Below are 27,779 nucleotides of genomic sequence, written 5' to 3' on the forward strand. Positions count from 1 at the left end.
TCCATTCATACCATTTTATTAGGTTTATTTGACAACTTATATACATATGTACAAAATCCCTACTGTCAGGATACTTTCTCGTGTTTTTTTTTTCCATTTTCATTTTGATTTACAAAAAAACGGGACAGCAAAATAACTTAGGTCACTAATACTGTACAAAAATAAAACTGATTAAACAGTTGTCAAGATTGGTATTTTACAGTGTTACAGATCATCTGTAGTGAAAGAAGACAGTCTATCCAGAACAATGAGTACTGTGCTAAATCTATCTGCAAACTGACAACTAATCGGTTTTCTGTAATTATAAGCTACCAAGTAGAGTTCTCAAAAGAAGCATGATGTAAGCTATACCTTTAAGCCACAGCATCTTTCCACCGTGAGGAAGGGCTTTCCCCCCCCAATCAAGGAGAGGCGTTAACGCTAAAACTACTGTTTTCCCAGAATGACAACTACATACAGTATTATTAGATAAAACACTTTTTTTTTCTTCCTTTTTAACACCCACAACAGTCTTTCAAAAATTGTTTGGTTAAAAAAGTAAACAAAAATTACTATCCTGCATTTGGATTTTTAATAAGTTAAATCCATGGTCTTTTTAATATAAAAAGTAATTACTTCATAGTTTTAGTGTTCAATGAACTCTAGTAATCCTATTTGAACTATATCAAGATATAGTCACTCTGATCAGGATGCTGGTTCCTGTCTGTGAATTTTAAAACAGGATTTATCACAAAGAATAAAAAGTAGCCTTGAGTTTACCCGCTTCGTCATGGTAACGGGTAAGAGAATATCAAATGTGTGTTTTACAACTTGAAAAGGTAAGTAGCAATTTTGGGGGGTGGGGAAAGAGAAGTCAATTGTGCATCTTATTTTACCAAGAGCTGCATTTGTCCACAGAAGTGCTAGACGGAAGCCATAAGTAGACTTTTAGAAAGATTGTCTCAATTTGACTTGGTGTGTGAGTGCGTGTGTGTGCATGTGTGCGTGCGTGTTTCTTTTCCATAATTTCTTTGGGGGGGAAGGGGGGGAAGAAAGATGAGGTTTTCGAAGTTAGTGAGTTGCTAGGCGACCACCAACTCCTGACTCACCAAAGGCCACGTGCAGAATGTCAGTGAGCACAATCGTTCTAGGAGTTCAGCAGGAAATAGGCACTGTGCCTATTTCATATGGAAGAACAAATGTCCCTAAAACTCAGTTTGGACACAGAAATGAAAGTTTGGTTTTAAAATAAGTGTTTCAAAAAGCTGAAACAGAGGTAGAAAGTGTTCATTATTTTCCTGACATACTTTCCCTGGGGAAAATTCATTCCTTTTTTTAATTCCTTGGACTATTCCAAGTCCCAAATGTTAAAAAGCAGTTCTTCTTACAGAACTACAAAACGACACTGGTAAGCATACCAAGCAAGCGACTTTGATGCTCCCCCTCTCTGGGAGCCTCATCTTGCCGTTGCTTCTGCATTAGAAGCAGGCCTCTGTCAGGTAAAATAATGTATTCACTACAGGCATGCACCCTAATCTTACATGACAAGCTCTATAAACATGTATCAGTTAGAGTGTGTACCTTAGCTCCCTGTTTTAAAGATTTGATAACAAAATGCTCAGAAAATTCTATTTCTGAAAAAAAAAATGTAAACATTTCCCCACCGTCACTTCTATTTGTCCTCATTTGAGGTGTCTCAATCTGAAAATGCGGTTCAGTTTTTGTTTTTTTTCCTGGCCACTAAGCTTTAAAGGCCAAAAAAATAGATAGATTTCGGTCCGTGCTCTATTGTTGACGTAGTGGTTTTTCAGATTCCATAGACACCTAGGTTCAGTACAAGGGATGTAGTGGTGAAATCTATGCCGTAAAAAACATGGCGATCCGTTTTCAGGGTGGTACAGTAATCCAATGGCCTACGCTCGCTCTCTAAAAGCAGCCGCTCCGTAGGGCGCCCCCTGAGGCCCCCTCGGTCACTGTCCTTGGCATCGGTGCCGAGGGGGCTTCTCTTTGGGGCCCTGGCTCCGCTTTCCCTCTAACTCTCGCTCCTGTGAGTGGGGGCTGGACATGGAGAGGGGAAGGAGAGACCTGGAACCCACCCGCAGGCAGACCAAACTCCACAGAGGAAAAGCCCTGCCCGTCTGTGGCATTGTGGTACAGTAAGATGATGGGAACTAAAAGGATAGGAAACCCGGGCCCAGGGAGCGGAGTTCCAGTCAGATCGGAGCCCTCGCATCCTAGACTGGCCTTGGCGACGGCTTACAACATAGTGCCAAAGGGGACCTTGGAGCTCGACTTAAAGCAGGGGCTTCACTTACTTGACTTGTGTGTCAGCAAATAAAAATGCAGCCTGGATTCAAAAGAGAAGGATTCGTATAAAGAAGGTGGTAAAGGGGCTGAACTGAACAGAACCTGTGAGAGAAAGGTTTGTCTTTAGTTTAGTGGAAGTTCAACGTCTGCATACCCACCGCCTAGGAGTCGGCCTGCTTTCAAGTCTTTTCAAGGGGAGATCATGCTGAAGGAGATGTGATCTTGCTTGCATAAGAGAAGGCTGTGCTATTGCATTTTTATTTCCTAAATTAACGTGATTCAGAGAGTGGTTTTGCTAAGGAAATTGAAGCACACTCAGCGTATACATCATAAAGGAAAACAAAAACAAAATTCCGAGAGATAGCAAGCATAATGGCCTTGGAATCACTATGTGATAACCACAGGTCGACTCACCCAGTCAAACATATGTACACCAGTGTCTGATTCCTTAAATTATTACCCCCTTCCCCCTAGCCCACCCTCTCGATCCCACCCCCCTACCCCACCCCCCAATGCATCTGCGCTCCCTCCTTCATCAGAGATGGTTTAAGACTATTGAGTCTGCAACCTCAGGTCTATGTGCTTAAAAAAGTGCAAGGAGAGAAACCTCTGAATGTCGACTGTCCAGCAGCTGCCTTCCTGTGCTGAAAAGTGGGCCGCCTCTGCTGCTTGTTTTGTTCATTTGTCTGTTTGCCTCTGAGGGTCTCTCTCTCTCTTTCGCTCTCTCTCTTTTCTTTTTTTCTTTGTCTTTTGCTTTGTCCTGACCTCCCCTGGTACATCCAGGGTCTCACAAAGGATTTGCAAGGGACTTTTTAGATCTCTTGATCATACTGGGGTGGAACTCAGTGTGACGCCGGGCATGCTTGGTCAGATGGTCACTCCTCATGAAGCGTTTTTCACACAGCGGACACCGGAACTGCTTTTCACCAGTGTGGGTTCTGTAGTGGCGGGTCAGCTCGTCTGAGCGGGAGAACTTTTTAAGGCAGTCCGGCCACGTGCAAGGAAAGGGTCGCTCACCTAGGAGAAGGGAATCAAGACAGTATGAATTTTTAAAAAATATTTTTAAAGTCACAGGATCATAGAACTAGAGCTGGAAGGGACCTTAGTGGTCTTCTAGTCTAGTCCCCTCATTTTACAGATGAGGAAACTGAGGCAGAGATTAAATGACTTGCCCAAGGTCATGAAAGTAGTAAGCCTCAGAGGCAGCAAATGAATCCAGGTCTTCTGACCCCAGAGTCAGTATTTCTCTCCTGTACCATGCTGCCTTCTGCAAGTCCATGTGTGCTCAATGCCATGATCAATACCATTAAGTTGGGAAAAGCAATGATATATTGCAGTACCTTACGTTCATATGGCATTTTACTGGTTATAAAGGGCTTTTTGCAAATTACTAAGCGCTCTCACATTTGAACTTCATAACCGCTCCAAAGGAGGGCGGGCAATGATAATTCTCTCCACTTCACAGATGGGAAAACTAAGGCTCAGCACTTACTTGACTGAGGCTACACAGAAAGTCCCTTTTAAAATTTTTTCTAGCATCCTGAAGCTTGATAACTTCTTCAGGGAGTAATTATGTTCTATGCAAATGGAACTGGTAATTAGCACTTTTCCCTGGTTCCACAAAATCTTGGAGATTGGAGGAACTCTTCTTTTTTTCTTCATATTGTTTATTCGGTGTGTTTTTAGCTAATAAGGATCTGAGATTGTAGCCTTGTGCTATAGTTCACAGTCACAGAATATTAAAGTTGGAATAGACCTTGGGGGTCATCTAGGCCAGCCTACCACCCATTACAGGAATCCTTCCTCCAATTTACTAAGAGTCGGCATTTATAAAGTGCCTTAAGGTTTGTAAAGCACTTTACAAATAGATCACTTTTATTCTTACAACTGCCCTGGCAAGTAGGTATGATCATAGCTAAGGAAACTGAAGCAGAGGTCACGTGATTTCCCCAGGGTCACAGAGACAGGAAGTGTCTGAGACTGGATTTGAATGCAGGTGTTCCAGACTCCAGACCACGCACTCTCTCCGCATACCACCAGGCTGCCCACGAGGCATGTACCTGCCTGGCGACTGCGAAATGACCAGGGCTGAGGAATACGCGGCTTCTGAGGGCACTCCGTCCACTGGCAGTCTGTTCCGACTGTTAGAAGGTTCTTAAACTTGGTCAAAGTCTGCCTTGCTGTAACTCGTGCCCATGGGGCCTCCTTCTGTCCCCTAGAGCAGCACAGAGGAAGGTCTGCTGCCAGCTCTTTCACATGATGAGCCCTTCAGATATTCTCCTTTTCCCGTCTCCCTAGAACTTTCCATAGCCCTGGTTCCTTCAACTATTCCCTAGCGAACTTAATTTCCAGACCCTTCCTTGGCTGGGTCCACTCCTCGGTTGGGTACGTGGTGCTCAGGATGAAAAACAAGGTCCCTGTGTGACCCGAGCAGCAGAGAGCTCCAGAGAGCCTGGTGCACTGAGAAAGCCCGGAGGCCAGAGGAAAGATTTCCCTGAAAGCAAAGCTCCCCCTCCCCTTTTCTGAGGGACGGCTCCCCACCTGCCTGCCTATTCCTCGTGCTTTTTCAAACGTGGTTAAGAATAGTGGCTGATGGGAGATCTTCTCCACTGAACTTCCTAGAGGCTCCTATGGTAGGTGCAAGGAGTGACTCTTTTTCTCACTCCCATCCTCACCTTCCTGGAGCCCAGAGAGAGACTCACAGAGGCTGGGAGCTGTCCAGCGTGGTGCATCTGAGTCATCCAAAAATTATTCATTCTTTTTCCTCAGATTCTCTAACCTGTGCCAATGAGATGCAGAAATAATAATAATAATAATAAATATTAATAATAATAATCAACTCTATCACCTTAGGGTGATTATTAGCTCCATGCTCCCCTCTCCCAGTTTTTGTTAAGAGACATTATCTGTAAAGAACTCTACCACAGCTTGCTCTCATCCATACTAAAAGAGGGGCCAGACTAGGATGTGATAAATGACTTATTGCAGCCAACATGGAACATCTGTCTATGGCTGCAAGTCAGCCATGGAGTGTACTCCAAACCAAAAAGCTAGGCCAGTAAAAAGCTACCATAAGCCCTGAGTCCTGAGATCAGCAATCCAAGGATTTGCTATAATGGTAGAGGGTGGATATGAACATTCTAAAGCGATGAATGACTAAAGTGAACAATGAATAAATGAATGAATGTATGAAAAGGCATTTATTAATTGTGTACCATATGCCAAATACTACGCTAAGTGCTAGAAATACAAATATAAAAGCAAAGACAGTCGTGGGCCCCTGAAGAACTCAATAATGGCATCCAGGTTTAAAATAGCTCCTATCTTTTGGAAACTCCAATGGATTTCACTCGACTGTGTATTACCCAGTTTAGAAATCTTGAGCTCAAAGATGCTAGATTGCTCAATGCTTATGTACATTCTTGGAGGGGAGGGATTAGATTAAATACTTCTTTGTATCTCCACACACCGCCCCCTTCTTCCATAGGCTCTAGAAGTGCTGGGCATATAAAAGATGCTCAATAAATACTTGAATTAAGCCCAGTTGGTTCTGTCCACAATGCTGTCCATTTAGGGTAAGCAAAGGGTTGAATGGTGCCCCATTACCAATCTACTCCAGAGTCCATGCATTGCTATAAAGAAATTTTCCACTTGGTATAATTTTATCTTGAGACTAAAGACAAGAATTCTCAGCATGCAGAAACAGAAGCAGTTTAACAATGCTCATCTAAACCAGTGATTTATGGAGGACATATTATTTTAAACTTCCTCTATTAGGAAGACAGCTTTACAGTAGTGATATCCATTAGGAATTTCCCCACAAGCTAGAAACAGGTGTATGAAATGATTGGATTGGAAATGTGTGAATGCATTTCATTTAGGGGCATTTCATAAAGACCTACAGTCAATAGCCAATCAACTAGTTGTGAAATTTTGTTTAACATTTCAGGATTGCATCCCTAATAGGTGTAATTTCACGTTAGATTGTTTCTCTAAATTCTATTGCTTCTCAAACCACCACTGCCACTGAGCCATATGCCCTATGCTCCAAGCATATGGCGGAGCAGACTCCACAGAGCCAAGAAGGCCAGCAACATCTTCTGCTAAGTTTCTTTGGGAAAGAATCACCTCCTCACTTTGCCATCACAAAGCTGATTTTCAGTTCCCTGAAAAAAAACCAAACCAAACCAAACCCTAAATTCCCAAGAGACATCCTAAAGAAAACAGTATTGAATGTTTATTCATTTTCTGGCACCCCTTAGTTTTGAGGCCCATACTTAAACTAGCAAATGTCCCCTTTCCTCTTAAGGGCCAACCTCTCTGTTTCTCTAAATTAGAATGAAAGAAGGTTGTGAAAGAAGTTTGTGCATCCTATTATATAATTAACATGCTTTAAAAAGAAACATGGCATATGATTATCTAGAAGTGAACTTGTATTTTGGGCCTGGAAAACTTAAAAAGGATAGGATGTCACGGCATCTTCAAAGAATCATAGACTATTATTTGCACTTGGGAAGAAACCTTGGAGAACATTGGTCCAATGCTTTCATTATACAGATGAGGAAACTGAGGTCCAGAGCAATCCAATGACTTACTCAATGTTATAAATCATTTAGAAGGGCAGTTAGGTAGCTCAATGGCCTGAGAGCCAGGCTTAGGAGACAAGAAGTCCTGAGTTCAAATCTCACAAGTAACTTCCTAGAAGTGTGACTCTGGGCAAGTTACTCAATCCTGGTTGCCTAGCCCCTTAGTACTCTTCTGCCTTGTAACCAATAACACAGTATTGATTCTAAGATGAAAGGTAAGGGTTTTATAAAAGTCAATTAGAAACAGAGCCAGGACTAGAACCCCAAGTCTTCTCACTCTCAGAAGAGCTCTAAAGGAGAACATTCAACACTTAGCACTGGAAGCATCATTTTCTTTAAGAGAACAATCATACACCAAAGAAACTGTCAAAGCAGCTCATACTGTCATCTTCTGTTCTAAGTATTCTAAGGTAATTTACATCAGAATTAGAACTTTTCTTTTTGAGAAAAGTTGAATACACCCATCAACAATGCTTTATGTCTGTCATTCAAGATAATGCACCCAGATTCTATAAACAAAGCAAACTCGTTTTACAGAAAACATTATTGGATAACCTAGCAGGCCCTCTGAACTTTCACAAGCTGTTCTCCTTCCATTTCCATACTGAATTGAAATTCTCTGACAAACACTGAATAGAAGAAAGGGGAAAAAAAAAACCCAAACAACTTCATGAAGTCAATGGCTCTACCAAAGTACAGGATGGGCTCCACCCCCCACCTCCCCAGTTAACAGTTATCTATCTCCCAGGGAACTCATTTGTCTTTAGTTCAGACTTGCCCTTAGTAAATTCAAACAAACTGGAAGAGGAATTCTTTTTCTGGATAAGAATTTTGCCACTTTTCCTCAAATAAAGCATCATTTTTTTTTAAGAGAAACGACTTTACCTGGTGACTGGCTGACTGAATTCCAAATTAAGCTTATTCTTCTTGGTCAAAGTCCTGAAATGAAATCTTGATGTTTAGTTATAGGGAATGTCTTAATGGTAGACAAACTCATAGAAAACATTTAGCAGGCTTTTCTCTATTTTTTATACTTATACCCTCTTTCGGCTTGGCCAACTGCAATCCACTCCAGAGTTAGGGAGGGCAAGATTATTTCAGAAATTCTCTCTCCACACCTTCCTTTCATTTCCCACCTCTTTCTTTCCCCTCAATTATCTCTCCTCCAATCCAAAACAAGACCTAACTTTAGCCAAGGTAGGAAGAAGAAAAGATCTAATGATTCTTTTCTATTTTCTAGAAATATTCTTCAGAAAAATTTAACCACTGAGATTTCAGAATGTTTGACACTTCTTTGAATACAAAGCAAACATCATTTTCTGTCAATAATTATTGTTTCTGGTAGATTTGTAGGAATATGACTTTCTTTTGAAAGACCTGGTGTTTACTGATTGCTGAAAAGCAACCACAAATGCACTGCAGGGGAGATCCAAATAGAGACTGCAGAGATGCTCCTTAAAATCTTCCCAAATGGGTACATGGGCCATCTGAACATTTATTTTCTAAAATATAAGCTCATCTTTTGTAAAGAAATAACTCTTTCACTAAAGTCTACTAAAGAGACCATGAGGATGAATACTGTCCTTGGAAACATGAAGACCTTAAATCCTGCCCCTGCCCCTGACCTGAGTGCTTTGGGGAAACTTCTATAAGGGTATAACCTGCATAGTAGGTGCTCATCTACATTGGCAGGAGTTTTTTTACTGGGGGAGTTCTATACATTGATGAAATCTATTTTCTGTCCAATATTCCCAAACCTTCATTAATGTATGGATGGGATCCTTGTTTTTTAAGTCTATGAAAGCAGAATTTGAATGCTTGGAGGGTCTACCAATATAGAAAATTTTACAGTATGGATCCAGCAACGACCTATGTACCAGCCCAGTTAAATTTGTTTATAATCAGTCATAGATTTAGAGCTAGAAGGGTGCTTCAAGGCTACTAGTTCAATCCCCTCATTTTTCATATGAGGAAACAGAGGCCTGGAGAATTTAAGTGACAGAGGAGGGATCTGAATCCAAGTTCTCCAACTCCAAGTCTTGTGTTCTTTCTGCTGTACAATGCTGCCTAATGACTAATGATTTTGGGGAGGCCACCGAGAGGTGGAGGAATTGAGATCAGCATTGGTGGTTATGGACCCACATTAATGAAATCATGCATGGATCCCTGAAGTATTGAATTTTTATCTGAAATACTTCCCAACCTCTCCCCCCTTAATCCCACTTCCATGCCATGTCTCCTTGTCTATGATCATCTCTTGTATTTCTTCCCTATCAGTTAACCTGGACACCATTCCTGGGCTCCTCAGCTCTGACAGGTTGGTGTGTATTATTATTTATCATTATATTGTCTAAATCTTACTCTATGTGATGAGAAGTTGTTTCCTGATTTCAGTAACTCTCCAGGAATGCCAAAGAGAGTTACAAAGAATTTTGGTTTTCTCCAGGTCCTGGATTCACCCCAAACATACTTATTTTGGGTCTTCACACCCAGGTCTTGTTTTACATCCGCCCAAGCTCCTGTTATGGGTTCTTCATGTGTTTTAGCTTCACCCAAATTTTATTGAATATTTACATTTTCTGATAACCATCTCAATCTACCTTGTTTTCAAGTTGCCTTCTGGATAAAACTGCTTAACTGGGTACCTGTGGTTTGTGTGCAGGTCCCCGTGTCTAAATCCTATATAATATAAACTTCCCAGAGTCTAGAGAAGGGAGCCATACCTCCTTTCTGGCTTGCTCTCCTCCACCAAATGACCTAAATTTTATTTCTAAAACTATTTCAGATTTTAGGGTTTGTTCTCACAAATGATATGCTTTTGCCTTAGTTTGCTGGGGCCCAGGCTTCCCTGATTCCATTCCATGTGCCCCCCATCCTTTCCAGATCCCCTTTATGTGTTGTTTTCCTCCATGCTAATGTCAGCTTTTCAAGGGTAGTGACTGTCTTGCTTGTATTTGTATCCCTAGTAATTAAAAATGTCTGGCACACAATAAACGCTTAATAAATGTCCACTCATTCACTGTCTTTCTGCCTCTTACTAAATCTCTGTCTATGTCTGTCTTGGTCTTTCTAATATTTCTACACACTTATGTTATCTTCCTCCACCTCGATAGGGCTGGACTGGAGTTATAAAGCAACTTTTCCTGGATTCAGTACATCTGATTTCCTCTTCTTCTATGCACTCCTTCCTTGTCCTTCTTTATTTCTACTTGCAAAAGAGAAACCCTCTCAAACCTGAGTTGCCAAGATAGCAATGCCAATGTTGTTGGCCATGGAGAGCCCTTATTTAGAAATGGAGCAAAAGGGGAAAAAAAGAAAGGAGCAAGCAAGCAAGCCTCAGAGAAACACACAAACGTCCAAGTTCTTGTTTCTGGGGCTGCTCCTTTACAAATAACTTCTGAGGTGCCCTAAGCCATTAAGACAGCATGGGGATCTGAGAATACAAGAATACTGTAACCTGTGAACAACTGAAATTCTTCCAGATGCAAAGGCAATAATAATTACTTACAGATACAAAATTCAAGGAGTCACTATTCTCTACTAAAACGGAAAAATATTCCAGTTCATGGCAAAAACAAAACAAAACAAAACTCAAAGAGCTTCAAGAATAGAGAACAACTTATTTCTTTGCTAAACAAGTCACTTGCACTCCTGCTAATTTTGAATATCAGGAAACCAAAAACTCTCCTCTTTTCTAGAAGTATAGTTATACACACAGATATTTATAGAAGGATGATATAGTTTAACATCCTTAAAAAAAACACTGTCTGAATGCCAGTATTCCATGTTATCCTTCAATCTTGTGCAGTATTTAATCCTCTTTGTGGCTTAGTTTTCTTCTCTATAACACGAATATTTAGTAAGGCAACCAGACGATGCATAAGCACATCTTTAATGAGGATGATAGATGTACCACTGGAAGGAACCCCAGGAGACTATCTAGTCCAACTCTTTTGTTTTACAGATAAGGAAAACTGAGGCCAGGAGGCTCTTTCTTGCCCTAAGTCACCTATGGATGAGCATCGTTCTCCCCATGTACCAGGCTGCCTCCTTTCCTTATTCCAGGCTCGGAAGTGCATTAAGTGGGGTTTCTAGGTGCTGGGCCCCCTCACTGGTTCTAGCAAGGCAGCATCCTGTAACTGGAGCCATCCTCTCAAACTTGCCTAGTGGCACCAGGCCTGGCATTCGCTGGGAGTGGGTTGGGGGGGTGGGTGTTGGTAGTTTGTTACTTGTTAAATTACACATGACAAGTGTATCGGTGTGTATTTCTTCCTAATGGTGAATGTGGATCCTAGAAAGCTGCTTTCCTTGGGAATGGAGCATGAGCCACTATGGAGTCCCTGGAACATGAGCCTGGCCTTTATGGTGGCCATCCTTTCATTCTCTGCCTCTGCAGCCCTCACACCCAGCACGGTGCCTGGCGCGCAGCACTGACTCCTCATTCGTCCACTGAGGGAGTGTGGTGGGAGGGCCACCAGAGAGCCACAATCTGGCCTGAGAGGCTCAGTCTGTGGGGGAAGCCCTGAGAAGGGGCTGCAGAGGGTCTTAACTCTAGAGCTCTTGGGAACCACGGCAAGAGTCTCAGGCTAGGGTCAATAGCAGAAGGCATTTCCTTAGTAAGGAAAGATGCTGCTGGCTAGTCAGTTTGCTTTTGGTGAACCAAAGAGGATGAAGAGGGCAGATTAAAACATTATAGTGGGGTAGCTAGGTAGCACAATGGATACAGTGCCAGGCCCAGAGATGGGAGGTCCTAGGTTCAAATCTGGGCTCAGATACTTCCTAGCTGTGTAATCCTGGCCAAGTCTCTTAATCCTAATTGCCTAGCCCATATTGATTCTAAGACAAAAGGTAAAGGTTTTAAAACAAACCAAAAACTCCATCATAGCTAGGGATGCTGAGTGGCCCAATGGATACAGCCCAAGGTCTGGAGGCCAGAAAAGACCTGAGTTCAAATCCAGCCTGTGGGCAAATCACTAGACCTTGTTTGCCTCAATTTCCTCATTTGTCAAATGAGTTGGATAAGGAAAGGGCCAACCATTCCAGTATCTTTGCCAAGAAAATCCCAAATGCAGTCACCAAGAGTCCAGGACTCAGCAAAAACAAAAATTCAATCCCTTTATGAATGAGGAAACTGAGGCTTAGGGAAATTAAATTTAATTGCCTCAATGACCTTCCATAGCACCTTGTACAAAGCTCTATTTTTATAAACGAAGAAGCTAAAGCCCAGAGAAGTAAAGGACTAAGTCTTACCAGTAGTAGTAAATAACCATTTAGATTCTGGCAGAAGACCCAGAAGAACCACCTAGAGCAGTGATGGGCAACCTTTTGAGCTTGGTGTGTCAAAATTTGCCAAAACACCAAGCATAACTCAGGTGGTGTGTCACTTAGGGAAAAAAATGTCCTTCTCAGCGTGTGGCCCCATACTTCTCTGTATGTGGCTGCATGTGGCTGTGTGTCATCGAAAATGGCTACACGTGTCAGTGCGGACACATGTGTCATAGGTTTGCCATCATGGATCTAGAGGTACTTGTAGAAAGCGAGAACACTCCTAGACCTGGGGCTTCCATAGCTACCACTCTAATGGACCAAGCAGATTGGGAAAACAAGTGGCCCATCCCCAACCAAATCAGCATTAAGAAAGACAGGATTAGAGCCCCGAGGGATATAACCAGCCAGCCCCAACAAGATTTGAAGAAAGGGAAAGGAAAGGTGGGACTGTGATGGGGCTGGGCTAAACTCCCCCCATATCTGCAAATCTGACAAAGCTTAGCAGTTAAGAATTCTGTAACTGTATAACCTTATCCTATGTTTATTATTTATATGGCCTCCCCCTCCCCACTACTTTTCCTCAGAGAAAAAAGCACTTAGTCACTACTTGAATTCCAAAGCTAACTCTTGTATTTGCTTTCTTATGACCTTGGAAATATCACATAATCCATCTGTGCAAGGAGAGAGAGAGAGAGAGAGAGAGAGAGAGAGAGAGGAAGGAAGGGTAAGAAAAGAACCCCTACCATAAGAAGCTAAGCCTTACTTTTCAAGCAAAAAAATATAAAGTTTCTGGGTATCATGGGATGAAAAATGACAAAACTAAGTCGTGGCCACAGAATTCAAAGCTGAAAAGATTATATAGAGAAACCTAGAAGGAACCTCAGAGGCCACCTAGTCCAATACCCATAACAGATGAGGAAACCAAGGCCCATGGAGATTAAGTGACTTGCCCAGTGTCATGTGGATATTAAATGGCAGAGTTGGGATTTGAACTTTGATTCCAAGAATAAGCCAGTCTAGTACTCTTCCTATTGAACCATGAATTCATTTAATCCAACCCCTGATTTTCAAAAGCATCTAGTGAAAGCCCCTTCTTTTACAGATGAGGACACTGAGATGGTGTCAGAGACAGAAGTGATTGGCCCAATGTCAAACAGCTGGTGGCAATGTTGGAATAAGAACCTAGACCTCTGGACTCCCACTTCTGCATCCTCTTACTTCACACTGTCTCAAAATACAGGAAGAGACCCCAAATCAGTAGGGAATATTTTAACTATGTATGTATTAAGAAGAGACAATGGAATATGGATTTAACAGCTACAAGGGTCCAGGATTCTTAAATCTTTTTTGTGTCATAGACCCAGGGTGGAGCCTGCTGGTAAGCCCTCCATTTATTTTCGGTGTGACCCTTAAAAAGACCTTAAAAATCATCAAAATTGCAAATTGAGGCTTGATTTATTGCTTTGCTGGTTTCTAGACTTAAGAAAGTGATGGAGAAAATGTTAATGATGCAGAGTAACCTTATAAGTGTGTAGTTGAGGGCAGCTGGGTAGCTGAGTAAATGAAGAGCCAGATCCAGAGCTGAAAGGTCCTCAGTTCAAATCTGAACTCAAACACTTCCTAGCTGTGAGACCCTGGGCAAGTCACTTAACCCCCATTGCCCAGTCCTTACCTCTCTTCTGCCTTAGAACCAATACACAGTAGGTAAGGATTTTTGAGTTTGATGGACAGATGGGAAAAGCATTTATTGAGCACTTGTGGACAGAGCTAGAAGGACCTTACACTAATAGTTTTCCAACTTTTTTCCACTCAGAGACCTTATTCTTCCCTTTCCTCTAACATAAAACTTAAGTGTCTCAAGACGGTGGACGAGAGCCGTGACTAGGCCTAGGCAGGGAGGCGGATGTCTGAGGTGCATTTTTTAATAAAGGCACGAGTTCTGTGGTCCCTTGGATATGTCGCCTACCTACCACCTCACTGCCCCAGGTACCTAGCTAAGCCTTCAGTTAGCGTTCGTTGCCCACCCGCATTAGCGCAGAGAATTTCCATTCCAATTCTCTACAACCACAAAAACTAGGCCTCTTGGGTGCATACAGCATGTATAATACGCCATAGCATGGTAATAGAGTGCGTATATGCCGCATTTGCTATGGCACAGACGCCCTTAGGCTGGTCTATATTTACCTCCACAAAGGTACGATGAATCAAGCCGCATGTGTTGGAGGAAAGGTTCCCAGGCTCGCCTGGGCAGTGGAGGTGTGTAATTTGAATCTGTTACCCTCAAGACTACGATTCCCAGCACTCCACTCACTTCCTGTCATCACGTGCTGACGCACAGGGCGGTCCCTCTCCCTCCAGTGGCGGCTTTGGTGGAGCGGGGATTTTTGAGCAGACAGAAAAAAAACTTGGTCACTTGTCAGAGAATTAACTTGGAAGAATACTTGAAGGGCTGGACATTAATTTAACTCTGACGGGGAGGGGCTGGGCCTATCCCTTTGGAAACTTGCCCCGGGGGCATGATACTCTGTCTAGGCAGTGCCCCCAACTCTCCACAAGTCATCAGCCATTCTATCTAGAGACAGCCCTGCTGGCAGCAGAGCCACGTTCCTATGTTACGCCCAAGACTACTTTCTCTCCTCTTTGCCTCGTTTTCCCGTGTGCAGCCGGAAATGGCAAACCGCTCCAGGATCTTTGCCCCCAAGCCTCAAATGGGGTCATGAAGAGTCGGACATGACAGAAAGTGGCTGAAGAGAGACAGTGACGGGCCCCTTCCTCGTGGGTGGGGATACAAGCCCCTTTTCTTGACTGCTGACATAGAGCCTAGACAGTACTGGAGTGGGGAGATTTCGGAACCATTCCATTTCTCGCGGGAGTTCTAGTTCTGGCAGAGCCAAGATGGCTTAGTAGCACCAAAAACGAGAGTTCTAGTTCTCCTCTAGAATGGCCAAGTGCTCTGAGGGGAAAGGGCGGTCCAACCCTCTCATTTAAAGGCGAGCAGACTGTGGACCAGGGAGGATAAAGGACTTTTCCAAGGTCCCTAATGAGTGCCTAATGCAGGATTCCCACTCAGGTCTTCCTTCACGTGCAGAAGCAAAGAGTCTAGATGACCCCATGCAATGGCCTGGCATTTAGCGCCACCACACCAAACAGCCCAAACTTCATTGTGTGCCTTTGTTGAAAGGTCTAGTCTTTTCCCTCTTAAGTAGAAAGTGGGAGGAGGACACCTGAGCCAAGGGTGTTGACTAGGATCAAATCTCCTCAGCTCCACAGGCCCTGCCCCCCAGGGCCCTCAGCCTGGCGGTGGCACAATGGAGGCCGTGCCATTAGCACAGAAATAGGACCCAAGCTCTCCTCTGAGGAGACAAGAGTGACTTTCACCAGACAGGCATCCACCGCCAAGGAAGGAGAGTGGGAAACATGACTGGCCATAAGAACAAGGCTCCTCCCTTTATTACTGATGTTCAAGCAAACAGTGGCCTCACACATACTGCCTCACCTAGTGTCGGTGCAGGGCTTTGAGCCATTTCTCTGCATGAGTTTGAGGAGTTATTTTAGGGGTAGGCTCTCTTTTTTTTCCTCCTAAGATGATTCTGGTGCTATGGTTGTATACAGTGCAGCTAGCGGCCTCCTAAACTCCAATAGAAACTGCTAAATAAATAATTCAACTTTGTGTAGTATATTATTCTGCAATATTCTATATTAACATATAGAATAACAAATGCTCACATTAACAAAAGATGTTTATATCCATCTCTCTAGGAATTTTTTTTCAATCTGAAATTAAGATCAGGGAAGTAACCAAATCAAGACTCTTGTCTTTGGAATGGTATTTTGAAAGGGTCCCCAAAACACAACTCTAAAAAGAGTTATGGGCTGCTTTTTCTGCTAAAACATTTTTTCTTGATCTCGGGGATCATGGCAGAAGGCTGGCCTTGGAAGAGCCCATAGGGCTCATCTAGTCAAACGCCTCAGCTTGTCAGATGATGAAACAGCCTCAGAGAGGTGGCCTCCCCTGTCCAGAGGCAGAGGTAGCACTTGTCACAGCTGGGGCTCAAACCCAAGCCTAGCATTCTGTCCATCCTTCTATGCTGCCTTCCCTCAAGTCCCTTCCACACATCTCCCTCTACCCGAAGCAAGGAGGAACAAAGAGCAGAGGGAAGTTCTATTTTACCCCCAAGGGTTTCACTACTTGGTGATCTGTGGAGACACGATTGGGTCCTTTTGGATAAAAGGAGATGCCTTTTGATCTGGCTCAAAGGAGAAGACATGACTCAGTGGCTAAAGAAAAGGTAGGGTAGGAGTGGGCAAGGCCTGCAGTTGCAAGATTGCTGTGGACCAAGCTTCTTCAATCACAACCGCAGCCCTGTTTCGAGAGCCGCAACAGAGAAATCATTGTCTGCCTTTGGGACCCGATCCAACTGGGCCTAGGGAGAGAGGGGTGGGGTCCATCCCCACTGGCAGGAGGCCCAATAATCCAACCTGGATCCCTAGAATGCCCAGCCCCAGACTCCTGGGAAAGACTACAGATGCTTCAATTGCTCAAAAACAAATCTACAGCAAGCCTCTTGTTTAGTCCAAGATCTCTCAAGCATCCCGGGTCACAAGGTCACAGATTTGGCAGTAGGAGGAAATTCTGAAGTCAGCTAGTCCGATTCTCTTATTTTACGGAACACACTGAGCCCACCCAAAATTAAATGGGTCACAGAAAGAAAAAGAGGCAAAGGCAGAGACAGATGTGGATTCCAAGTCCCTTTTGACTCCAGATCCCATGTTCCTTCCCATATACCACACTGCTATAAACCCTTATCATCCAAGGCAGAAGAGTGCTAAAAGCTAGGCTTTGGGGGTCAAGTGACTTGCCCAGGGTCACACAGCTGGGAAGTGGCTGAAGCCAGATTTGGACCCAGGACCTTCCATCTCTAGGTCTGGCTCTCAATCCACTGAGCCACCCAGCTGCCCCCTGAGGAAAAAGCATTTTTTAAAGTCGGTTATCAGAATTGTCTGAAAGTTATGGCAGGGATGTGAGAAATCTCAATTCAAATATGAGGAAGTAAAGTGGTCAATGGGCAACAGAAAGAAGCTTTCTACAAAGATCTGCTCATTTTAAAAAGGTGTCAACAAGTTAGGTCAGGGACTACATTAAAATTAAGCTCTAGGGGGTACCTGGGTAGCTCAGTGGATTAAGAGCCAGGCCTACAGACAGGAGGTCCTAGGTTAAAATCTGTCCTCAGATACTTCCCAGCTGTGTGACCCTGGGCAAGTCACTTGACCCCCATTGCCTACCCTTTACCACTCTTCCTTCTTGGAACCAATACACGGTATTGATTCTGAGATGGAAGGTAAGGGTTTAAAATAAACAAATAAAGCTCCACCTAGACCCAACCTCTTCTGCCCACTTTTTTTTTTCACATTCAAAGATTTTAAAGCTAGAATGAACCTTAAAAGTCATTGAGTCCAAATCCTTCATCTTACAGATGAGAAAACTGAGGCATACAGTTATTATGGGCCTGTAGATTTAGAGTTGGAAAGGGACCTTAGAGGCCATCTAGTCCAACCCCCACCTTTTCTAAATGGGGATACTGAGGCCCAGAGAAGTTAAGTTACTTGCCCAGCATCACACAGTTAGTGTCTGAGATGGGATTCATTCCCAAGAAGCCAGGTTTGGCAAGGGAGTTCTTCCACTGAGTTTCTGCATCCATTTCTGCCTTTTCTGCCTCACTGGCACACTTGGCAGAAACTCTCTCTCCCAGGGGACCGCCTGTATAAGGCTGAAGTGGAGAAGGCAGGACCTAGATTAACCTGCGCTCATACTTGCCTTAACATAAAACAAGATGGCCCACATTTTAGATTTCATTTGTGCTTCTGTAAAGTTGAAATACTTCTCGCACCATTTTTTAAAGGTCATTCTTAAATTTGCTTTGGATTATACTTTCTCAATCACCATAAAGGTTTAGTTTGGTTATTCAGAGACAAATTACATCCTGTCATCCAAATGTCCTGTAATTCTCCGCTTCATCCAGAATGGAAAGGCTGCTGGATCGTGTCTGGATAGTGACGGTCCGGACTCAGCAGCCATCCCTGGGGATGCTGGAAACAGGCCGCATCCAATGCCCTTAGACCTCCCATCTCAGACCCTTCCCCACATGCCACGTTAGATTTCAGTCTTATCACTAAATTTAGGAAAAAGGACTCCTGGTCCCATGCTACATGCAAACACTTGACTTGCACATGGAAATAACCGGCTTTCACTCCTGGAGGCATGAAAAATATATGCTTCTTTCCCCCTCTCTCTCCTTATGTGTTCTCTCTGCGGGAAACACCAACTCTGAAGGTCAGAAGGCGCCAATTTCTCCTTTGCTCCAGTGATTTGCTGGAGGGAAAGGTGGAGGCCAGCATTCAACATAAACATAAAAAAAAGATGGGCTTAAAATGGCATCCTAATGGACTCTCTTGGCCTCCCTCAGTCAAATGGCATGAAGGGCCCTCTGATGTAATAAAGGCCCTCAGGAAGGGTGGAGTCTGAAGAAAAGGTGGTTCCTCCTGGGAGGCCTGCCAAAGGACGGCAGAGAGAGTGCCCGGATCCCCAGAGGTCAGGGGCCACCAGGCCGAGGGAGGCAGCCTCAGCCAGCTGACAGGAGGGGGTCCAAGGCCAGGGTGTTAAAGCCTGGACGGGGTTATTTCAGGCCCCTCTGGAATCGGCTGCTCAGGAGTGTCTCTACCCAAAGAATGGATTTCCATCTGTCTGGGGAGGCCTTTCTTCCCCTGATGAGGGCAGGGGCACAGACGAGATGGCTATCAGAATCCCATCCAACCCCCAATTCTGGTCTACCAGCCTATCACCACAAAAGGCGGGAGAGGCACCGAAAACGGGACGACAGCCCTGAGAGAGCCGTTAGGTTTCAGAGAGATCAGAGTCTGAAGCTTGAGAGTGGGGACTGTGTGTAGGAGGTCCTGCTCTTCTCCCTTTGTGTCACATTTTGGGGCTTGGGGCCATCGGGCTAGAAATGCCCCTTTCACCGCGGCCAACCCAGCGAGGCTTTATGGCCTCGAAATCTGGCCAGCAGGAGTCAGGATGGGACACTCACATTCCGGTTGGCCGGGCTTTTTACGAACATCGTCTCACTTGATAGGCTTGCTAGGGTGGGCTGGGCCTTCCGTGGAGAAGGGCAGTGGCAAACGTGCGATGAAATTTAGAATGGTTGTTTTCTCTCCTCTATGAGAGTAGAAAAACCAAAGAGCTGGAAGTAATGATTACTGGCCATGGAGCTTACTCCATACAGAATGCTAATAACTGGAAAGTACCAAGTAATCAAATTGATGGTTTAGAAAACAAGATCACTCCAAGGCCTGCCAGGCGGTTTTTAAGGACTCCTGAAAGTGGGCACTGGCGTAAAATGTTAACACTGTTCAAGCCCCTTCCCCACCATGAAGTTACTCAGGAAGGCCCTGTGGTTTACCCTGACACTTTCTATGTGGGAATTTCCCCCAGATATTGTGGAATAATTAAGTTCTTGAAACATAATGATGATGTTTAGGCTAGAACGTAAATTTGATGAACAGTCATTTTAGGAGGTCAAAACTCTATTTTACTCAGGTTCTATTCTTCTGTGTCTGAACTGACAGGTGTTACAAGATAATATATCATTATCCTTAAAGGGCTGATGTGAGCAAGCCTTTAATTCCTATACAGGATCATGGATATATATTTGGAAGGGACCTTGGACACCATCTAGTCTCAGAATCTGAGAGTTGGACCCTCAAAGGAATCCGACCCTCACATACCCCTCAAGTGACTGTCTAGCCTACTTGAGCTTGAAGGGTTAGAAGAACAGGGAATGCCCCCCCATTTTTCTTCTTTTTTTTAAAACCCTTACCTTCTTCTGTCTTGGAATCAATACTGTGCATCGATTGGTTCCCAGGCAGAAGAGTGGTAAGGGCTAGACAATGGGGGTCATGACGTGCCCAGGGTCACACAGCTGGGAAGTGTCTGAGGATAGATTTTTTTAGAGACCTCCTGTCTGTAGGCCTGGCTCTCAATCCACTGAGCTACCCAGCTGCCCCCAATCCCCCCATTTCTTAAGGATACCCACTCTCCATTTTTTTAAGTCCAGGCCCCTCATTTTACAAATGCAAAACTGGGGACAATCCCAAGATCACCAAGTAGTGAAATTCAAACTCAGGGCTGGTGACTTGAAATTTGGCGGTTTATCCAATGGAGCATGTTATTTCAATCAGCACCTACCTCTCCCCCTCCCCCTTTCTGAATCCCCCAAGAGTTGCTTTTTCTTTCTTTCTACATATATTTTGAAAAGACCATCAAGGAAAATGGCTTCACTGAATAATTTAGGCAGCACTCTGTCCCTGCCACAGCGGATGAAGGGTTAAGTGAAAGTAGTAGGGACTGCCAGTTAGTCAAGAGCCGGCACCCTTGCCTCAGAAGCGCCCTCGTTTCCTTTCCCTTCTCCCCACCCCTTCTGGCCTCCCTCCTCTGCCAGGCTCCGGGAGCCGGGCTGCCAAGACCTCCTGGGCACCCCCACCCTCCCTGGGAATGGGGCAGCCAGGAGAGAGCTGCAGACGGAGCAGATGCTGGCCCTCTCCCCTTCGTTTTGGTGATCCGCCTTTGGCATGGGGGGCTCAGCACCAAACCGGCCCCTGCACAAATCACCGGCCCTTACTTCTGCTCGGCCAGCAGCTTACACAATGAGCTACGCTTCTGCTTCAGAGCTGACACCTGGAAGGGCAAGCAGAAATCCTCCAGGTAAATGGTACCTTGCAGTGCATCACTTCCCTCTGCAGCCTGCCCTCTGCCTGCAGTCTCTTGCTCTAGTTCACTCATGTAAACTTTACTCTTTCTAAAAGAATTCAGGGAGCTCTGCGTCACCATGCAAAGGCCAGGCATTCGCTACGCTCAGCCGTAGTCGGCGTCCGTTATTTCTCGGAGCCATGAAAGGGCTCCCTAGATAAAACCACAATCATGGAGGCCATCCTGCCACCCTGCTGAGGGCTAGCAGGAGGGACAGAGGATCAGTCAAAGAATCACAGAGCAACGGCCGCGACGGCCCTCAGAGACACCCTCCAACGCCTCACTTTACAGATGAGAAAATGGAAGTGCAGGGAAGGAAGGGACTTCTCAAGGTCACACAAGCAGTCAGCACCAGAGGCAGAATTTGAACCCAGATCTTGGTCCTCAAGCAATTTTCTGGATAGCAAGGGGGAAGACAGCCATTGGAGTCAACAAGCATTTATTGGACCCCTGCTGTAAACGAGGCACTATGTGTTCCTCCTCAGGAATAGGGTGGAGGTCACCTTTGTTATGAATGAAAGCAAAAAGGTCTGGGATCCTTGGCAGACACTGATGGAGGGTCTGCTTTAAAGTGAACTAGGGGCAGCAAGTTGGCACAGTGGTTAGAGAGCCAGCCCCGACCTCAGACGCGTCTTAGCTGCGTGACCCTGGGCAAGTCACTTAACCCTGACTGCCTAGCCTTTGCCTCTCTTTTTGTCTTAGAATTGATAGTAAATAATAAAAATAATAAGTAATTAAATTAGGTTAAAATCATTTAAAATACATTTTAACAATACACATACGATGCAAAAATATATATGTAATAAGTGAATGCCCCAAATCTGGGGCCAAGGGCTGAAGTCAGCCCTATTCTCTGAGGCCTTTGACTCCTAGTTAAAGCAGCCTGTCCAGTGGTATTCCAACAACTCCCTTCAGATCTTGGTCAGACACATTCAATCATGTGACTACAGTATTTTTTCCGGATCAAGTAAACCAAAAGGAATCCTGGGCCTGCTTTAGGCCGTGGCTCAGATGCCAGCTCCTAACTAGCGGAGGCCTTTCCGAACTCCCTCTCTGCTCCTGAAATGACTTTGTGCTGCGTGTGCATCGGTGCAAACACCGCCTGTCTGTAAAGAATCCCTAGGAGACTGCGAGCTTCTCGAGGGCAGACCATTTGGGGTGTGACCCTCCTAGTCTCCGCCCAGCCCATAGAAGGTCATGGATGGATGGATATTGGTGGACTGGAAGGAGGAGGAGGTGGAGAGGAGAAAAGAGAAGATGGAGGGGAGCAGATCCTCTAAGGAACATTTGCAAGGAGCTGTGAACTCTGCCAGTCTCCAGGCTAACACACACACTGGTTTTTAGGCGTCTATCCAAGCTGTCTTCTAGGAACCTTTGTTGGGGGCCCTCGCGAAGATAAAGGGGATAATCGGGAAGGAAAAGGGGAAAGTTAGCAGCCACCGAGGCTTCAAATGCCCCGAGCTGACCATCAGGCCAGCCTGTCTGGGAAGTTTCTTCCTTCAAACTGGAATATCTGCTAGAACTACACATTTATCATTAGAAGCCTAGAGGCGATCTAATCCAACTCCCTTATTTTACAGATGAAGAAACCGAGGCTAAGCCAGGGGAAGCCTTCGCCCAAGGCCACACTGAGGCTCTAACTCAGCTCCATCCCACCATTTGTGTATCGAGGTGTATATGTGGATTTGGAACTGGAGGAGCTGAGTTTAAGCCGCACACGCTCCTTCTAACCTCTGCCACCTTGAGCAGGCTCCGTGTGGGCCAAAGATGCCCTGGAGGGTGTCTAAGCACGGCCTAGGAGCCCACGTCTCCCTGGCTCGCTTGCTTTTCACTTGTGTCTGACTCGTCACCGCCCCATGGGGGGGTTTCCTGGCAAAGAGGGGGGAGCCCTTGGCTCTTTCCTTCTCCGGCTCATCTGACAGATGAGGACACTGAGGCCGGCGTTATTAAGTGATTTGCCCGGGATCGCACAGCCAGTGTCTGTGGCCAGATGTGAACTCAGGAAATGAACATGGTAGCTTTCCTGATCCTACGACGAGGAAGTGTGTGTGTGTAGAGCATACTGACTTGTGTAGGGAACCGTGTGCAGGTATATGCTTATTTAATTACGTGCACATACACCTGCATTATACACGCTCACTGCACACACACAAAGCGTGATTTCCTACCCAGCATCACACACGATTTGCATCACATCTATGCACCCTACACAGACATGGTCACACAGAAACCTGACTTCCTAGATAGGGATGGGGACCCTGATCTGGGAGTATGGACACAGGAGAGCCCTTGGAGGGTTCCAGGCCAATCTCCTCATTTTGAGTTGAGGCAGCTGAGGCCTAGACCCAAGTCACAAAGGCTGGAGGGAGCAGAACAGGATTCACATCCAGGTTCTCTGACTTGGCATCGAATGCTTGGCTGTATGCAGATATGCCTATATCTATAGAGGTACGAAATAAATGCTATGCCCTTTTATACAAATGACACTAAAGGGAGGAGCTGGGCTCGGTGTGTCACCTTTCCCAGCCACCCGTGAGTGGTGCAGCTGGACCAGGTACAGAATTTGGGGTATAGCACGGTTCTAAAAACACGGGCACCCAGGGGGCAGCTGGGTAGCTCAGGGGATGGAGAGTCAGGCCTAGAGATGGGAGGTCCTAGGTTCAAATCTGGTCTCAGACACTTCCCAGCTGTGTGACCCTGGGCAAGTCACTTGACCCACATTGCCTAGCCCTTACCACTCTTCTGCCTTGGAGCCAATACACAGTATTGATTCTGAGATGGAAGGTAAGGGTTTAAAAAAAAAATGGGCCCAGTAGAGCTGGGAGCATAGCTTTTGGAACTGGCAGAGAAGGAAGAATTTCCTAGTGAAGCCTGTCAAGAATCCCATAATTCATAGGCCATTCTTATGTAATTAATTTCTCCTCTTCAGAACCTAGCACCAATAAAACCACAATACTTAAAGCATCTATGTGCAGAAGAGAGATCAAAACTCAGGAATTTAACAGCTAATCTTACCTTGGAACAGCATTTAAAGCTTTGGGGGGGTGGGCCACCCAATTTCCTTTGGCCACTACAAGGACCCTTACTTATGGTATCTTTAAATCTGCTTCCTGCAGTGGGAGCTCGGTCCACATTCCATTTACATGGGCCAATGGCCCTATTCAACGACTGCATTAGGATTACAGGCCTGCAGATTATAAACAAGACACCTGCAATCACCATGTGGATAGTTTTTAAAGGCTGCCTGGGAAATCTTAAATGGCTGTCAGCAGTGTGGCTTTTTCCTAATAGAGGGGTTACCGTTTTCACATTTTCAGGGGGCAAATTCATGGACTGGGGTAGCCTGGGGCTGACTGAACAGCTGCACACACACCGGGAGTCACCATTTCTGAAGCAATGGTCAAGTACTTGGGAAAACCAGAAAACCACTCCATGGACGGAGATCCTGCGTCCTTCTAAACCGGGGAAGCCAGAGGAGAAGCCTCTGCCCACCGGCTCTAACAGGGGCTGTCCGAAGGGAACAGCTGACCTTTGGGTCCATTCCATCCCCAGCCTCTTTGTTAAAGATGGATGTGCACTCCTGCCTCCCAGGAGCAGGCCGGAGCCTGCAAGGCCAGCAGAACAGCTGCTGCTGATAACCACCTCTGGCCAGTTAGGACTATCTGGGATGCCTGCAGGGATCAAAACTCAACCCAACCCAGTCATTTAAAGGATGAAAAACAGTTTTAAACCCTAGGTAACGGGCATCCAGGTGGGGGCGAGGCCTGAGGGGTGGGTGGGACAAGCCCCAGCATGAAAATAGGGGGAGCAGTAGCTGGCTTTTCTTTGGTAACAGACCAAAACACTCCCGACCTATCTCCATCCTAAAATGGAAGTGAAAGCCTTGCCTTCGCTTTCTACTTACTGCCTCAAAAAAAGCTCTCCTAAATGCTTCTTCCACCACACAGGTACCAGACAGCTAAGCACAGGCACGGCACTCGAAAGGTGACTAGCAAAGGGGCTGCCACACCGGCCGGCCCGCCCAGGCTGCTTTATCAGAAGAGCAGGTGCAAGTGGGCCCTGGAAAGATGGTGCATTAAAGCCTCGTAGTATTAAGGTCTTACAACTTTTCCCTGGGGTGTCTGTCTAACAGAGCCAGATTTGGCTCATTAAGGGACTTGTAAGTCTCCCAAGGAGGATTTTGTACTGCAGTCTGTCTCCTCACTGTCAATGATCCGGTTCTTTACTCCATTTACTATTTTTCATTTTGCTTTACCTAGGAGGGCCCGATTTACATTGTTTCTGCGGAGAGCTTCCCAACACTCATTACCGAGCCAGGACCTCTGAAATGAACCACGCCCGGAGCCTCCCCGCTGGGCTCCTGGGCCGGGGCGACACACATAACTGAATATGGAGAATTAACTCAGATATCTGACTTAGTAGGGAGCTAACCAGCAATGGAGTTGGCCAGTTGTCCATCATTTGGTTAAAATGCTCTGCTGCCCTAAGCAGGGTTATTTTAAACCTCTCCTGGGACTCTTGGCCAAATTTAAAGCCATCTTGGCAAGCCCAGAAAAGTAGCCAGCATAAAGCTAAATGCTAGAGGCATCCCTAAAAGGCTGTCTATAAAACCTTCGATTCTGTCTGATTTACTCCAATTCCACAAGGGTGGGGAGAACAGAGAGCCTATTTGACTGCCCTTTTGAATTTACCTTCCTTGGCAGGGGATACTCCAATTGTAAGGATGTGAGGAGCTTTGGGAGTAAGAGAGGAGAGAGGCAGAGAAGGGGAAAGGAGGGGAGGGAAAGAAAGTGGGAATGGGGGTGGGTCAAACAATCTGCTCACCTCGAAAGCCACCTCACAAGCCATTTTAATGCCCTTGGCACTCAATACACAATCTGCGCATGAGGTTTTAGTGATGTGCCATACTTTTAAAAGGTGGGCTCTCTTTAAAGAGGTTCATTTAGGGATTTTTCAATGGGGAGAAAATACCGTTTTAAAAAATGAAAAGGGGAGGAGAAAAGTTTAAAAAGGAAACAGTTAAATTATTTTAAAGAGTCAAAATAGCACAAACCATCTTATCCAATTTGTTTCTCTCTCTCTTTCTCTCTCTCTTTTTCCTCTCCAAAATTTGCAACCTTTAGGAAAAGTGCAGCGTCCTTAACTACCACCAATGTAGCACACGGCCAAAGGCTGGCACGCAAACAGTTAACCCCAACAGCACCTTCGGTTAAGTGAGAGACCACCGCTAACCTGTATGCACTCTGTAATGGGCTTTTAGATGGGAGGATTTTCCATAGACTTTGCCACATCCACTGTATGGACACTTGTGTCTCTTTTCAGAGGCTAGTTTCCCCTTTGCAGACACTCCGGGGTGGAGGAGGGAGAGAGAGCCGGGCACCCCACCAGAATCCTGTCTCTCCTCGGGGCTGTGGGAAGGGCTCGACCCAGATTCGGTGGTCACGTCGCTGTCGGATCCCAGGTCCTCATCGGGGCTTTCGATACTGTCACTGCAGAGGGAAGGGGTCGCCAGGGGTCGGTATTTGTTCAGGTCCAACAAGCTTTTGGCAATGGTGACCAGAGTGCAGTAGTCCTTCCACGTATCCCCGGGGTCACCGTGCTCTTTCGTCCCTTCTCGCTCGGGCATCCTCAGCCTCTCCGCCTCGGCGGCCCCGTGCTCCGGCTCCGCAGCGCGGTTGGAAATAGAAACCAGGCACTGAGCAGCCACGAAGTCCATGTAGGCGGCTGCGGACATGGTGCGGGCCAGAGGGCGCAGGGAGGAGCAGGAGGTACCCAAGTCCAGCGGCACCAACTTTTTCCCCCCCTCCAGTCGTACCTCCAGGAGTTTGCTTGCTGTTTTATTTTTATTTTGTTTGCTTTATTATTATTTCCCCCCCTCTTTCCCCAACGATCAATCAGCTCGTCCTCTCTCCCCAGACGAGCGAGATCGCGGAGCCAAGGGGGCGGGGAGGAGAGAGCCGTGCGCTTTGGAATCCGCGCAAGAAGTCGACCTCAACCCCTCATCTTTACGTAACAACCAGTGACTCCAAACGCAGCATCCACAACCCAGGGCTACAGTGGGGGGCTTTCTCTCTCTCCCAAAGCCCTCCCTTACCTGGGACTAGCGGGCCCCTCCAGCTTTCCAATGAATCCCAACAGACAAGCGCAACGGACTCTCTAATAATAAGGCTGTCTTGGAAAGATGCCACACGTGGCGATTTCAAGTTACGAATTCTATTGGGAAAAAAAAAGAACCCAAGGCGTTCCGGGAGGGGTAAAAGGAAAAAAAAAATGCAGATGGGGGCTCGGCAATTCTCAGCTGCCCGATTGTCTTCGTTAGGTTTCTCAATGTATTCACCCAAACCAAGCAAAAAAGCCGTTTGGAAATAGCAGGAAAAAATCTAGGTCTAACAGATACTTTTGCCCCCGTGCACGGCCCGATCCACTCCCCCCTCTCCTGCCGGTCCTCACTGTTCCGGCATTCTCTTGCTCAGTAACAATTTCGCAGAATCCCATCACGTCACAATCCAAACCCCCTCCAATTGGCCAGCGAGAAGGGTGATTCAACTCTGTTTACTTTCTCCCCCTGCCAGTCAGAATGGCCTTTCGGAGGAGAGGGTGCGTCTATAACTGAGGCGTGTGGCCAATCCGACTGTTCCGTTTCAATGCCTCGTGCTACCCCTACAGTCCTTCAGCCTGACGCTTAAAAGGGTAATGCCCAGGGGCGGGGGTGGCTCTGAGAACTCGGGCCCGGCCGGCTTGGAGTCTTTCTCTAGGCCCTTCTCCCTTTGCCAGACCGAGTTTCATTCCACACGTGTGGTTTGGAGACACATCGTACGCCGTCAGTGGGCTGCGTC

The 27,779-nt window shown here is 45.8% G+C and overlaps 1 protein-coding gene across 1 annotated transcript; it reads right to left on the reverse strand.

Annotated features, from left to right (window-relative positions):
• KLF9 (KLF transcription factor 9) lies at nucleotides 1–27,768 on the reverse strand. The gene is made up of 2 exons (XM_001365242.5): nucleotides 26,176–27,768; nucleotides 1–3,303 (listed from the first exon to the last, which is right to left on the reverse strand). Exons 1-2 carry the CDS (start codon nucleotides 26,675–26,677, stop codon nucleotides 3,074–3,076), a joined length of 732 nt encoding a protein of 243 aa, XP_001365279.1. The 5' UTR covers nucleotides 26,678–27,768; the 3' UTR covers nucleotides 1–3,073.
• Nucleotides 27,769–27,779: the final 11 nt, after the last annotated feature.

This window comes from Monodelphis domestica, chromosome 7, assembly GCF_027887165.1.
Source record: "Monodelphis domestica isolate mMonDom1 chromosome 7, mMonDom1.pri, whole genome shotgun sequence".
NCBI lineage: Eukaryota > Metazoa > Chordata > Mammalia > Didelphimorphia > Didelphidae > Monodelphis > Monodelphis domestica.

Coding starts and splice junctions, on each gene's coding strand:
- KLF9 (XM_001365242.5), bottom strand. CDS start 26,677: ATGTCCGCAGCCGCCTACATGGACTTCGTGGCTGCTCAGTGCCTGGTT. Junction 3,304..26,175: donor CCATTACAGAGTGCATACAG/GTTAGCGGTGGT, acceptor CCCTTCTCCTAG/GTGAGCGACCCTTTCCTTGC.